Below are 15,593 nucleotides of genomic sequence, written 5' to 3'. Positions count from 1 at the left end.
TTCTAGACACCAACTTGACTATGCACAAGCATTGGACTTGTGGCTGTTTTCTCATGGCACAAAACATTATTCCACATGTAGGGCATTTCTATATTGACAAGGAACCATTCCTATATATCCTTCGGCACTTTATCCAATAGAGTCCGGACACATGTGTTAGTGGCACCTTGGGGCACAAAGATGCTGACTAAAAACTAGGGACGTGCTTTCACTAGCTCCTACCTAGCCGACACAACGTCTTGTACTATATACGTGATTGTCAAAGATAGAATTGACTTGATAGCACACTTGGAGAAGAAGTAGCACTTGCATTGTAGGGCTAGGTTTGCTGTTTCCTTGATCAACTTTGTTCTGTGAGATCTGGCCTTCATAGTTACCACATAGTCGTTACCTAACTGAAGACTAACTTTCCTACTGGTAACAAATCAGTTGTCCCTCAACACTAAAAAGGTTCCAAATCTTTACTCTTGACAATAAAAATTTTAGTCGAAGCCTACAGATGGTCGCCATTGAAGTCAGCAGAAAGGGGTCACACCAAAGGAGGTCGGTTTGTCTACGTCATCCTTATGCACCTAAAGATTGAGAACTTGGACAGGAATCTCATATATACCAGGTGACCTATTACAGCACATAATCTCCTAGTCCATTTATCATCCGACTGATAACTTGTTCAACCTTAAGTGTGGTGCACCTTTCTGATCCAATGAAAATGACATAAGTTGCTCACTAGATGATCGACATCATTACAGGGACAGTCACGTCGAGTAGAGTCACTTGTCTACCCTCTTGCAGTCTGTTTAGGTTCCTATTAGTGACCTGCTCTTCAAAGGTTAACCGTTGGACGACTTCACAAGGGAGTCCTATTGCATCTAGTTCGACATATAGATCTCTTGACATGATAAGGAGAGATAACCAAGGAGGAGCTCAAGTGAGAATATCATATCGGTGTAGTTCTATAATGGATCATGACTAGAAACCTCGATACCAGCACGTGCCAAGCAGCACAGCCTTGTGTGTGCACCCACAGGAGGCTCTCGGTTTCGTCGCGGCACCATAGATCGCTAATCGTGGCACCATTACTGAACATATAACCTACAAGAAATCTCACATGGCACAAATTGGGTTGCATAGGAGCAAGCACTATGCGAAGGAGGGATAGCAAACAAAGGTAGTCACAAGGTTAGGAGTCAACAAGCAGGGGATCCGAAAATCAAAACACAATGCAAGAGAGCATAGCTTAATTGCCAAAGACAACTGAGCAGGGGACTTCTTGCCAAATTTCCATATCCGTCTTGTGTCCACCAAGTGATTACCAAAACTTGGACGTGGTTCTAGGATAGCGCTCTTCAACACTCGTATGCTTACCGAGGACAAAAGGGGTGATAACTATGGCACTAATTAGATAACAAGCATACATATCCACCACTTGGCTAAACTAGAGGACATTAAGCATGTAACCACAATTATTTCTAGCAAGGCTAAGCACACACTTTTCTCAAGCACTTCCTATTCAAACAACATGGAACACGGCATTCTTGTTTAACTCCACACAAGGAAGATAGTGCAATACATCGACCACAAGTTACTTAGTACTTAGAACAAAGGAAGGGAAGCATATTTATGCACAAGCACAATCGTGATGCATGCTCGTCCTATTCGTCCTCACGAAATTGCCAGCCTAAGGTGGCAATCACGTTCTATGTCGGTGGCATAACACGTACTCTCTCGGTATATAGCTAGTCGTCAGCTACATTCAATCTACGCATTCGTGGTTAGCGTACCTGCAGGCAAATTCATTGCAGCCCATCCCCACAAGAGATAAATAAGCGCACAATGAAAACAGTAAACTAAGATACTCTCCATATATACATCCCCAGATGTATATACTTCGATATCCATAGCTACCCGACAGATCTACCCACAATTAAGTACCTTCATATATACATGTGTGTAACATGTAAATATTCCAGTAACCACAGCTAACTCTCCCCTAGACCGACAGTTGGACGGTCATACTCTCACAACTCACACTTACCTGGGCGTAGAGGCAATTGATCCATACATTACCATTCAAACGAATGGCATCCATACAATAGCACGCCGTATGGACGACGAAAGTAAAAATTTCGATAAAGTACATCCCCCAAAGTTAGTACTTAGATAGCCACCTAATAGTCCTTAACTGGGCATAAAGGAAGATGTCGCTAGCATAGTTTTGCAAATAAGTTTTGACAAATTTGCCTGTAGCTAAAGTTTTAGTTAAATTAGACCTTTTAAAACCAAAACTTAGCTTTTAAAACTATGTACCTGACAGTATTATGCTTAATCTCGCTCTGATACCAGCTGTGACAGAACCGCCCAATTTATACAAGATCAAGTACGGTTGTCCCCGCTAACACGTTGACACACCCATACTTTCACTCATATAAACCCGGTAGTCCGCCGAGTGTCCCGAAAGACCTCGGTAAATCAACATCACAACCAAGATCGCGTGATTAAGCAAATACACATCACATACATCGGGTTGCAGCGGAAATAATATTACAAAGGGGTTAACAAATAATAGTACAAGTTTGGGTTTCAAAACCGCTTAGTGAAAACAACATAGCTTTCAAATGATTACATTAATATAAGTTCCAAATATATTGCTAGCATAGTGACATCATCCGACAAAAGCATATAGATGAGAAGTAAGTATAGAATCACCGAGCCCACCGGTGGTTAGCCACCATCATCAACAGGTCGAGAACATCACCTGCAACAAGGTGGGATAAACCCTGAGTACTCGAATGTACTCAGCCAGACTTACCCGTCGAAAACCAAAACAAATAACACCAAGGATCATGCAAGGCTTTCTTTAGTGGTCTAGCTGACTTATTTGCGAAAAGCATAAGCTATCATGAAGAAACCATTTTAAGTACTTTGCATCATCTTTATTATGACCTATCCATCTAGGTAAGCACCTGTACTATAGCAATCACTTGATTAACCAATAACATCCAGTTACCAATTTAGATTTAGCATATCCCATACCATCCAGATAACCATCATTGTTCCATAATAGTTACTACGATGAAGTAACTCGAGTCAAGTGCTCACTATCCAGGAGCGATGGCGATTCGAATCGATTCCTAACCAGCTGGTGATTTATTCCTTACACAAACCTCACTCACCCGCTAAAGTGAGATATTGATCACCGAGTCAACTTTCCAGGAAATCTCGAGTTTGCCAGGAACCACATGTACCCGGGGGCCGACCGACTGCACTTTGGCCTTATCATCCCGCCCCCGTGTCCTACCACACCTGCTCCGGCACAGTGCGTTGCGGGCAATCTGCTCGGCCCGAAAAATCTCCCAGCTTCGCGGTCGGAAGGTACTTTATCCGGCCAGCTAAATGTAAGGCATGCGTTCAACATGACTCGAGGCCCAACAACGGTCGGTCCTTAATCGACACAGACGGAAACTAACAGCACCCCAGAACCCTGTCTGGTTGCCTCCAACTTTTTCCGTCCGGTCTCCAATTATCCATCACACATGGTTAATTCCAGGATATCATTCTTTCCATAGCTAAATTCTTCCAGTAACCACCTATAATGTAGGTGACCGGATATCACCGATCGCTACCGGTCTAAGCAAGGCTAAGCAGTTATTCGATCCTGACCTAACAGGGTAACATGGTAGTAAGGTAGGCAAGGATAGTAATAAATGCATCAACGGTTTCAATCAACTCCTACAACTTAATGCAACAATATATATAAACTCATATATATAGAAAGAATTGCTTTTATAAAGTAGGAGACTTATAATGCTCCGGGGCTTGCCTGGGATCCGACACAAGTCAGTTCAGTTAGCTTGCACCATCCTGGTGACATCTCAGATCCTAGCACTCGCTTAGTCCTTCCATCTTCGGGACAGATACTCCATACATCGTCTTCGGATTTGGCTCCAACATCACGTCCTTCACGTGGTTCATCTAGCGTACCTAGATGAGATGCAAGATGCAAGTGCATGAATATGAAGAATAGTACCATGAGACGCATCACAAATAGCAAGCAAGACAAGCATCGTTTACACTAAACACACTTAAGTACTTTGCGAGGCTTAACTTAACATCACACAATCTATCATACTAAGATAACAAAGAATATTATACATGGCACATAAGTCTCACAAGATCTCAGGTGTATTTAACTTAATTACCAAGGACGTGAACCACACTTAGCAACATGCAAAGCAAGTCAAGGTGAAGCAACAACTATAACCGGAATATGCCAATTTCTGGACTTGCAAACAGCAGCTTCATAAATCAATCATATCTGGAGTTTTATAAATCCAAATGATATGAAACAAGACATTCTGGAAAGCTTAGGAAATTATCTACATTTCATCTTTAATCATCTCAGCATGATTCTCAAGTTAACTAAGTCAAATATACCCATTTACAGAAACTGGTCTACAATTGACAGAAAGCAGCCATTTCTGAAACCCAACTTTAAACAGCTATAACTCTCAAACTACTTGGCCAAATGACACCAAATTTTAATAGAAGCTAGATACATGAATTATCTACAACTTTTGTATAAACAAGTTTCACAACAAAGTACATTATCATGAAGAACTTTGCTAAGTTCTCAGATCTGTCCATAAACCACATCGGCAAGAAAATAATTATTAACTTATGTTGCAAATACATAATTGGGCAAAACCAACTTTACCAACATGTCACACATGACTAAAGAACACCAGAAAACCTAGTGTTCATGACCAAATAAATTATTTTAATGCATTTCTTAATTTATTTTAGATAATAAGGTGACTTAATGAACATATACCAAAAGTGCACAATAACTTCTACAAAAATTACAGTGGCTCACATATCCTCTTAATAGTCTACTGTATAAATTTCACTCCATTTGGATATGTATAGCAACCTCTACGAAAAAGACAAGTTGCTAAAGCAAGAATTCATGTGAGAGCAAGATAAACCAATAACTCACTCATACTTCATCCAATACTCATGAAATTTTTATCACACATCAACTATCATATGAGTAGCATGCCACAAAAATTTCACTCCATTTGGAGCCCTAGATCTATAGTTATGAAAAATAACAGATTCAACTAGCATTACAACCTTCCTGCACAAATCTATTTTTACCGCAAAATATTTAAACTAAAACATGCCATATTATAGATCCACTGCATAGACAATTTCACAAGGATTCCAAAAAGTCTTCATTTACTATTTTACGAATTTTATACGATTTACTATGAATTTCCAAAGTTCCTGCAAAATAATTACAAACCAGTCCTACGGCACTATTCACCTGAGTCTATGACAATGCAGATAGGACCCTGAACTTCGTCGAATTGTCGTATGACGTCCCTGGCGGGATTTCCAGCAGGGGAGGTCGTCGGAGCTCGTGGAATCCGGCCGGCGAAGGCACGTCGTCGGCGGCTGAGGGGCGGGGGAGCACTAGGGGGCCCTTGCGCACCCGCGGGGCTGCTCGGCTCGACCCTAGGTGGCCCATGGCGGCTTGGCCACGCGCGGGCAGCGGCTACAGCGGCGGCGACCGGAGCTTCCACGGCCACGGTGGCGGTTTGCGACGGCGAGCACGAGCGCGACGTGAAGGAGATGGCGGCGAAGCTTAGGGCGGTGCTTGTGGGGAGTGAGGAGACTGGGAGCGGCGGGAACGGCAGCGGCCAAACTCGAGCTCGCGGCGGCAACCATGGCGGCCGCGTTCCGGAGCGCGCGCAGCACCAGAGAGCGAGGGAAGGAGAGTGGGGAGGCGAGTGAGTGCTCGGGCAGCTCGGGCGTTCGCATTTGGAGGCGCAGGGGCAGGGCAGCGCGTGGCGTGGAGGCGGGACGCGCGGCGGCAATGGAGTGCGCGCTCTGTTGCATGGCTGCCACGGAGACAAAACAACGAACACGTGGCGTGCGTCTCTGTGCCCGACTTGGGGTCCGTTTTTGGGCCAGCTCTGCTCCGAACTGGGCTATGGGCCTTGAAGCAAAATTCTTCATCTTCTGATGCTCTACAAACTTGATTAAGGGTGCTCGGCCATTAGGCTATTGGATTAGCAGATAATTAGTACTAAACTTGATAGTGTCAGTGATTTGACAGCGACAAGCAAACATCCAAAATTGATGGTCGAAATGAAATGCAACTGGTGCCATCTTCTTGTATGTTCTTCCCCATCGTGTAAGCTCCAACTTTTATTTTGGGGTCAAGTCAAGTTACTTAACGAAATTTGGAGAACGCGAGACGTCAATGCCGATGTCGATGAATTTCAGACTTAGAATATTTCTAAGTGCTGAAATCAGCAGCAGGTTCCAACTTCGAGCCCCTGTTTGACTTATTTCCAAGTTGATCTAGCTCTTGGTCCAAAAACAAAGTTTGTTCTACATGATATGGACTACAACTTTCATTTAAGGTCCAACCTCAAAACTGGTATAGAATCTGCTGTTCTTCTTTGACCAAAGTAGGATCACGATGAAGCTTAAATCATCCTTTTTGATCCATTGGAGCATTTTCTTGGCATTTGCCCAACATGAACCTTTCATGACTTTTGTTGTAGAGTTAATCTAGAGTCATTTGGGCAAGGTTGCAAGATTTGGTTGATGATCGAGAATTCCCTTCACTTTATAAAATAATTCAAGCAACGACATAACTCGTCATTTCATGTGACTTCTTGATTCCAAACTTCACGAAACTTTTCCATGGATCAATATAGATGGTTATTGATGTGAGACACACGAAGATATTCCAATAACACCACCCAAGCATATATCTTGAAAAGGGGTCTATAGGCGAGCACAGGTGCAATATCCAAGTTTAGGTTGGGGCTCGTTTCTATAGGTTTGACCTTGACATCTTCATCATCACTTAATATACCATGTTTTAGCTCAAACCCATTGCTTAACTGGTGGCAAACACCTGGGGTGTTACAGTTTCCACCGCTGTTCATGGAGAAGGCTCCGATACGTCACTAGTTCAAACTCTGCACTAGAAGTACTCAATTGTTGCCCTTCCAGAAAACAGGGAAGGCGGGTTCTGCTTAATGCTTATGATAACATAAATCTTCAGATATGTTTCTTGTGTGGACTAATTTGCGACATTCTCCCTGCAGAAATCATGCATCAATCCCGGCAATTTTTCAACCAAAAAACACTACGGAGTACGATCCACATCCATGTCATCCTAGCACCACTGCTGACTGTCGAACTAGGCGTCGACCAGCTTCTTTGGCTGCCTTGAGATTCAGAGTGACAGCCGACAACCAACCATGCAACAACTGAGCAAAGCCTAACCTGCCAAGGCTCTCATCATAGACCGGCATAACCCTATGGTAGTACTTTGAGTTCGATTCTTTCTAGTGCTACTTGTCAGTCAACACGCCTTGACTCGTGCTCGTACACGCAAGAAAATAGTGGCTTGCTGCGTGCATGGATGCTGACTGTTGAACTAGACGTCGAGTCGTCGACCTTCTTCTTTGGCTGCCTTGAGATTCAGAGCGACAACCATCCAACAAAGCTTAACTTGCCAAGGCTCTCATCATGGACGGGCACAAGCCGATAGTAGTTCTAATTTGATGAGTTCGAATCTTTCTAATACTTGTCAACACGCCTTGACTAGTGCTCCTACGCGCAAGATAATAGTGGCTTGCTGCCTTGGTGCTGGCATGGATGCATGGTGGCTGCCTGGCGTGGAAGCGAGCGACAACTCAATCACCGTCGCACTCGGGTCCAAACGCATCCAGCTGCAGACAGAGCTAGCCGCTCCAAAACCAAAACGAAGGCAGCTACCCCAGGGATGGGCTGGGCAGGGAAGGCTTCACGAAACTACCGGCACATGAGGAATTCGGACCTATAAATACTCGACCTCGTCACTCTTCCCAAACCACACAAACAACGCTCATAAACCACTCCTGCACTTTCACTCAATCATCACCTACTAGTCTTCTAGCAAGTTGCCAATCCCTCCCTAAGAAAGTAGGTGAGAAATGGCACCACCCCATAGTTGCTTTCGCGGCTGGCAGAACACGAGCCACGTCGCGCTTGTGCTGGTGTCCGTGCTGCTCCTGAGCTCGGCACGTCTCTCCGTGGGCGGCGGCAGGAGCCTGCTGGAGCTGTACAAGCCGCCGGCCAGCGCGCTCCTCACGTACCACAACGGCGCCGTGCTGCAGGGGCGCATCCCGGTGTCCATCATCTGGTACGGCCGCTTCACGCCGGCGCAGAAGGCCGTGGTCACCGACTTCCTCCAGTCCCTCACCACCGCCTCGCCGACGGCACCGTCCCCGTCCGTTTCGCAGTGGTGGAACACCATCAACCAGCTGTACCTGTCCAAGGCGCGGATGAGCGGCAACCGCGCGCGCTCCGGCGGCAGCGCACAGGTGGCGCTCGTCGGCCAGGTCAACGACGAAGGGTGCTCGCTGGGGAAGCGCCTCACGCTGTCTCAGCTCCCGCAGCTGGCGGCGCGGGTCGGCGCTAAGAAGGGCGGGATCGCGCTGGTGCTCACCGCGCAGGACGTGACCGTGGACGGGTTCTGCATGAGCCGCTGCGGCCTGCACGGCTCCGACGCCAGGGCCGGGACCGCCTACGTCTGGGTCGGCAACTCCGCCACGCAGTGCCCCGGCCAGTGCGCGTGGCCGTTCCACCAGCCGCTGTACGGACCCCAGACGCCGGCGCTCGTGCCGCCGAGCGGCGACGTCGGCATGGACGGTATGGTCATCAACATCGCCAGCATGGTCGCCGGCACGGTGACCAACCCGTTCCGCGACGGGTTCTACCAGGGCGAGAAGGACGCACCGCTGGAGGCCGCCACTGCCTGCACAGGGGTCTATGGCAGCGGCGCCTACCCCGGTTTCGCAGGTAACCTGGCGGTGGACCGCACGACGGGGGCGAGTTACAATGCCAATGGTGCGAATGGGAGGAAGTACCTGCTTCCCGCTCTGTTCGACCCTGCAACCTCTACGTGTTCGACTTTGGTGTAACGGCTAAGGAAACAATCTTGTCAGAATTGTGTAGTAACACTCTGTATATAGTATATAAGAGAGTGATAAGGAGTGCACTGTGGTAAGTGTTGATATCTCACTTTTGAAGATCTTTGTTACTTATTAGACCAGGGGATTTCAGCCAGAAATGATACAGCAACAATACCATCCTACAACATGTTCGTTTGCTCGTATATGATCGTGGATTATAAGCTGAAACAATATTTTTCTTTCACACCAAACCAGTCAGCAGTAAATAATCCATGATGATTTACGACGAAACGAACAAGCTACTAGTCAAACAGACTACCAAGGACGCAACAACTCCGAACGTGGATGGACTCGGCGTGGGCTGTGAAATAACTCGGAGGTTAGTGTGAAGGATAGGTCACGAGGAAGGTTTTAAGGGTGCCTTTGGGTCTTTTGCTGGCTACTGTATAGTCTAGTTAGGTAAGAAATTTGCGTTGAACAAAGCATTTGGATATACAACCATTTTGATCGAGACCTATGTTTTTCAGCATTTTTCTCGCCAACTCAAGAAAGCTAAATTAGATCTCCAGCCCTAGCAAGGCTGGTCTTGTCCAGTCAAGCAATATTTTTTATAATAGAGATAGTAAAATCAGATTTAATTGTCGGCAATATGGACCCATAATATCTCACCGTCCCGAATACCAGCCCATTACTATTGGGATGTACCTCATCAGACGTGCTGGTCAAACAACATGAAAAATGCAGCTTGGGAACCAACCTTAACAATGTACGATATATATTCTGTTATGATTTCTCTATAATTGACTATAAAACATATCTATAAACCGGTCGACATCGATGTAACCCTACCTTCGGTCTATATACGGCGAGGTAGGGAGCTTCTAATCGGTATGATACTTGTTCTAGACGAATCACATAGGCAATTAGTCATCAGCAACCCCTTATAAACTCGAGCATATACGAGATAAAAAGATCTACTCCAGACTGGACGTAGGGTGCCACGTACCTAGACCAGTATAAATTCATGTTTCGTGTGCTACCCATTTAATTTCGTGTGCGTGATACGCTGATCTCCATTGCTGGGGTCAAAATCTTCGAAATTTGACGCACCAAGTAGGAGCCTTTTGTGCACAGATCTCACGTGTTTTAGATGGGTCTTTGACAACGTGGTGAAGATGGAACCGGGCGTCCAGATCACCTTCGGTAGCCTGGACTTCGCCGCCGATCAGCTTGGGAACCTACACCTGTAGGAATCGGAGCCAGTCATGCAGGAGGAGGAGAAGCCACCTCCGCATGTCCCCCAGTGCCGTGGAAGCCGAGCCATTGGCTCTAGCTCACCACTTGAACCTCTACGCCCGCGAGGCCTTCGCTGATTTCAGCCGAGAGTTCATCCACGACAAAGTCCTCATGCATGTGGCGGCCATGATAATGATCCACTCTAGGTTCGAGATAAGGATCCAGCGCCACTTCCTCGCTGCATCCTGACTGATTTCTCGACCAGGCTCATGAACTACAAGTTTTCTAGGAGAGTTCCTATTGGATCTTTTTGGTGTCGAGATATTCTCAAACTACAAGTTCCATTTAAAGGTACAGCCATGGTATCCAAATAATGGTTCGGCATGACCTTTGGGATGGACGTGTTTGTAGCCAAGCATTTATACAGATTTTCTCCTTCGCTAAGAATCAGCACGTATCACTCATAGTGGCAGGCTCTACACCTTTGCACCAAATATTATTCCATTTTCCACTTTCTACCGAAGCCTATGCACATTTCCAACAGTTATTTGTCATTCTTCAGAACTTACCGTCGTAGCCGGTCCGTGATGTTTGGCCCTATATCTGGGGATCATCTTTTTCGTTCAGTAGAGCATATAATCATCTATTGGCCACCGTTTTATACACAGAACATACAAGTGGTTATGGAAATCATACTCTCAGAATAAGAGGAAGTTCTTCTTTTGGCTTCTCCTAAATGATCGCTTGTGCACCAGATCCCTCCTCAAACGAAGAAATATGCACCTTCCAGACTACAATTGCGTTTTTTTGCACTCTAAATGTTGAAGAAGACGTTCTTCATATTCTTTTTCATTACCCTTGTGCTATGGTTTGTTGGTTTAGCTTAAATATTTTTCTGCCTACTACCATTGATGTCTTCATCGTTTTGGAAAGTATCAAGGATCAAACCAGATTGCCTTTCTTCATGAAAATAATCATCACAATGTACTGGGCTATTTGGATTATGCACAATGATATTGTCTTCAACAACTTTGCCCATTCAGTCGAGAGATGCAAAGCTGTTTTCATTGCTCTAGTTATCCTAAGGGCAAAAGCAACCTACCATCCACTTATAGATTTATGGCTAGAAGGCTTTGTGTAATTTTAGCTATTTTCTTCTTGACTCTCTGTTTCTTGATCTTTCGGTTGTAACTTCACTTTTTATCTGTTTTTTAATAATGTTCTAGTAGGGGGGTTTAAACCAACAAGTATGCTTAAGCAAATAATTTTTGTTTGATTGCACGAACCCGACACACTTTCTTTGAAGCAAATCAGCAAGCAATGGTACAACACTACGCTAGCTGCATCCTTTCTGTCCGTCGTCCTTGGTTCAAAAAGCGCCGAAGGGCTTGTTTGGATGGAGATGTAACAACATCAATTCACATATGTTGAAGTGAATTGAGAAAACTAGTTTCACCTCAATCCAATAAACCCATGTGGATTGAGGTAAATACATGTGTAGGCGAAATGGCTGCGGAGACATGCATGTTTTGGACTGAAATTCCCAGATCCATGACCATAACACGTACATTTTGCATGGCATCACAAGTCCAACATTTCGTCATCACGTGCTCATTGCGCCACGAGAGCTTTCATCAGTGTCGTGTGGAGAAGGGTCAACTGACAGCAATACAGCTAGATGGAGGCACGGACCGAGCAGTCTCCCCAAGGGACGAGGGGGGCAGCCACCGGCCACGCCCACGGATGCCATTTCTATCCGCAAACGTGTGCGCCACATACGGCCTCCCTCCCGGTCCCGGTTCCGGCGAAGGCCGCAGTCCGGGGCGGGGCGGGGCAGTCAGCACCTGGGTGGACGCCGATCTGCCGACGCGGCCCGTGCACATCTAGCCTGACCAGCGATGCGACACACGAGCTGCCTGCACCACGAAGTGCCATTCGTCCAAAGGATTCTCCGGGGCTATTCAGCCAGCCGCCGCAATAGCGAGTTAGCGACACAGGCTGTGCATGTCAGACGCAGCAATTTTTGTGATCCGGATGGCTCGTTGTGTTCCCTCTGACACTAATGGAAAGAAGGAACTTTCGTCTTGCAACATGCGGGGCGTTTTGTCTGCTGAATCCGCAGCCGGTGTGGCGAAACAAGCTTTGTCGCCCGTCTGGTCGTGGTAATCCGCTGACCTGCACTTTGTTTATGTTCTAGACGCACCCTAACAGCTCATCAGGAATTCAGGACCTGTACCGATACTTGCAAGAGGATACGACCTTGCTACAAGCCGTAGCTGGCTGTCTCTCGAGATCTGTACGCCGTTAAACGGCAGGGAAGCATCGGGGAACACACGAGTGCGTCAGACTTCAGTGTACCAAAGGGCCAAACTCCCTATAAATGTGTGGTTCTGCCCTTCAGCTGGTTCATCTCACCTCACTCATTAGCACCAGAAAACAGTCACACATGAACACCTATCCCTAATCTCCTATCATCACCACCAGTCCACCACATACAGCCATCAGGTCACAGTTCAATCGATCACTCACTCATCACTAGGCTGAAATGGCTGCAACTCGTCCAAAGGCCCCCGTGCTTGCAGTACTGGTGCTGCTCGTGAGTTCCGCCCAGCTATCCATGGGGGCAAGGAGGCGCATGGAGCTGTATCAACCCAATCCGGCGGACATGCTCTCCTACCACAACGGAGCCGTGCTCCACGCCGACATCTTCGTGTCCGTGCCCTGGTACGGCAGTTTCACGCAGGTGCAGAAGACGATCATCTACGACTTCCTGCTCTCCCTCACCATGATGCCCCAGGCCGCCTCGCCGTCCGTGTCGCAATGGTGGAACATCATTGACCAACAATACCTGTCCAAGGCGGTGCAAGCCACACCGGCCAATGCCGGCGGGGCCACGAAAACCCGGGTGATGCTCGACAACCAAGTGTCCGACGACGGCTGCTCCATGGGCACGTCCCTCACCCTGGCGCAGATCTCCTCTCTCGCCGCGAGGGCCAAGCCCAAGAAGGGCGGCGTCGCGCTGGTCTTCACGGCGCAGAACGTCACCGTGGAGGGCTTCTGCATGAGCCAGTGCGGCCTGCACGGCTCAGACGCCAAGTCCGGCACCACGTATGTCTGGGTCGGCAACTCGGCCACGCAGTGCCCCGGCCAGTGCGCGTGGCCGTTCCACCAGCCTGTGTACGGCCCGCAGAGCCCGCCCCTCATTCCGCCCAACGGCGACGCTGGCGTGGACGGCATGATCATCAACCTGTCCACCGAGTTCGCCGGCGTGGTGACCAACCCGTTCCGTGACGCGTACTACCAGGGCTCCAGCGACGCGCCCCTGGAGGCCGCCACGGCGTGCCCGGGACAATTCGGCAGCGGCTCGTATCCGGGATACGCCGGCAACCTGAAGATTGATCAAGCGAGCGGTGCCAGCTACAACGCCAATGGCGCGCAAGGGAGAAAATACCTACTCCCCGCGCTCTACAACCCTTCCACGTCTGGCTGCAGCACGCTGGTCTAGCGGAAACGCCAATGCAGTGTACTATCGTCTTAGCTTGTTTGTTTGTTCAGAAGGCTTCTGGGTGTATATATACAAGTTTAGATCTGGTGTAATTCTTTCATTTTAAAGATTCAAATGTTCTTCGTAATAATATTGATTGCGGGCATGGCAACTAAAGTTGGTCCAATTCAATCTAGAGGCACTGATTTTTTAACCATAGCAACTAGCAAGATGTTCCGCGAAAATAGCATGGTTAGCTACTTTTTAGCATTATAACATCTAGATTTTATTGCTTGAAAATATTTGTTACTAATAATTTTGTTTCTTTACTTCATTGTATTGGTTCTCTCCATGCACCCCCTTTGCATCGATCAGCATAAACTCCAAAATTTATCTAAATGGACATTTGTGACTTAAATATATTATTATTGTCTCTCACCCATCCTCTTGTTTTTCCTACTACTCAGGGCAGGCTTCAGTTTCAGCTGCATTCCTAAGCTATTGTCAAAATCTCTCACAAACTATTTACTTAGTTCCTTGACACTATTCTTATTTTTATCACGTTGTACATTCTATTGAGGATTTGTAGACACCTTGTCTACCCTAAAACATCATGGATCCATCACAATGTTGCTCTCGTCACTCGTCAGTTGGAGACACTACTATCTTAAGCAACACCTAGTCGGCCATATAATCATGCCACCTAGGTGTGGAACCGTCATCAGTGACGTGCTAATTTTAGGCCTGTTACCCTTGCCACTTTGCCACACTGTTGTTAATGTGACCACATTTCTTTCGGCTTATGACTAGCTTCTTGCGAAGAAATTGCTTTGTTGTGAGCTTTGCACACATGTGCACCGAAGAATCGATGGATGGACTACACATGTTGGGCTTAATCAAGGAGGAGTTGGGGCTTATGAAGCGATCCTGCAGACGCCCAGATGTTCTCTAATGATTTTTCTTTCTATTTGTGTTGTGTTTGTGCTCCTGGGTTTTCATGTCATTTACCTATGTAAGACTTTTACTTGCTTTCTTCTTAAATGATATGACAGTTTCCAAAAACGATTACACATAGGGTATGGAAAGTATATATGTTTTTTTTCTGAGATTTGATCATAATATTGGCCACACGAACCTATTTGTTATCTAGGTCATTCCCATGAAAGATAGAGATTTGATCCACGAACCAATAACATTGTCACTTCCACTCCTATATGCGCAGCCCAGAAGACAGAGACACTAGGTCCGGTCCTGTGCTGAAGATGACTGAGTACCGCATCAACGATACTGCTAGGAATGGGAGGATCTGCAAGGCTCGCATGATGCAAGTATGCAACTTTTTCCGGGACCCCGCACAAATTGCGCGGCAGCAAGTCGAGTCGTGGACTCGTGGTTCCCTTGCCGCCCCAGGCCGGCCGCCGCGCGACGACATCGCGGGACGGGGCCGAGACCGCACGGGCGCCAGCTGCGGTTGCCAGGTGCGCCGGCACGAGACTCCGCCGCACTCCATTCCGCTCTCCACACCTCCTCCTTGTGTTCTCCGCACGCAATATGATGCCTCCCACTAGCGAGTGATGCTTGTCGCAGTTGGCCGGCGCTCCGGCCGTCAAACAATTCCGACGCGTCTTCTCGGCGGACGCGCACGAGGCGCCTCGAATCGCACGGCGGACAGGCTGTGTGCCAGTGCCACTGCCCGTCCTTGGGACGCAGGCACGCGTCGCCGTAACTTGACAAGAGCAAAAGATTTCACCTTGTTTAAAGGTTTAAACACGTCAGGGTCAGGTTATTTACGAGTCCCTTCACGCGTCCGGCGGCTTCGTCGAAGGTGAAATGTACGTAGGTGATCGCGTGCCACCTGAACAAATTGTACAGTTGCACTTGAGCAAATTCTA

At 47.2% G+C, this 15,593-nt stretch overlaps 2 protein-coding genes across 2 annotated transcripts; both read left to right on the top strand.

Annotated features, from left to right (window-relative positions):
* The first annotated feature begins 7,909 nt into the window (after positions 1 to 7,909).
* On the top strand, positions 7,910 to 9,532 carry LOC136464540 (protein PHOSPHATE-INDUCED 1-like). The gene has a single exon (XM_066463490.1). It carries the CDS (start codon positions 8,001 to 8,003, stop codon positions 8,988 to 8,990), a length of 990 nt encoding a protein of 329 aa, XP_066319587.1. The 5' UTR covers positions 7,910 to 8,000; the 3' UTR covers positions 8,991 to 9,532.
* A 3,230-nt stretch (positions 9,533 to 12,762) lies between these two features.
* Positions 12,763 to 13,722, top strand: LOC136464539 (protein PHOSPHATE-INDUCED 1-like). Its single transcript, XM_066463489.1, has one exon. The coding sequence runs from the start codon at positions 12,763 to 12,765 to the stop codon at positions 13,720 to 13,722; it is 960 nt and encodes a 319-aa protein (XP_066319586.1).
* The last annotated feature ends 1,871 nt before the right edge of the window (positions 13,723 to 15,593 follow it).

This window comes from Miscanthus floridulus, chromosome 7, assembly GCF_019320115.1.
Source record: "Miscanthus floridulus cultivar M001 chromosome 7, ASM1932011v1, whole genome shotgun sequence".
NCBI classification, from domain to species: Eukaryota; Viridiplantae; Streptophyta; class Magnoliopsida; order Poales; family Poaceae; genus Miscanthus; species Miscanthus floridulus.
The sequence above is the reverse complement of the archived record's forward strand: the minus strand, read 5'-3'. Positions and strand labels throughout refer to the sequence as shown.

Coding starts and splice junctions, on each gene's coding strand:
- LOC136464540 (XM_066463490.1), top strand. CDS start 8,001: ATGGCACCACCCCATAGTTGCTTTCGCGGCTGGCAGAACACGAGCCAC.
- LOC136464539 (XM_066463489.1), top strand. CDS start 12,763: ATGGCTGCAACTCGTCCAAAGGCCCCCGTGCTTGCAGTACTGGTGCTG.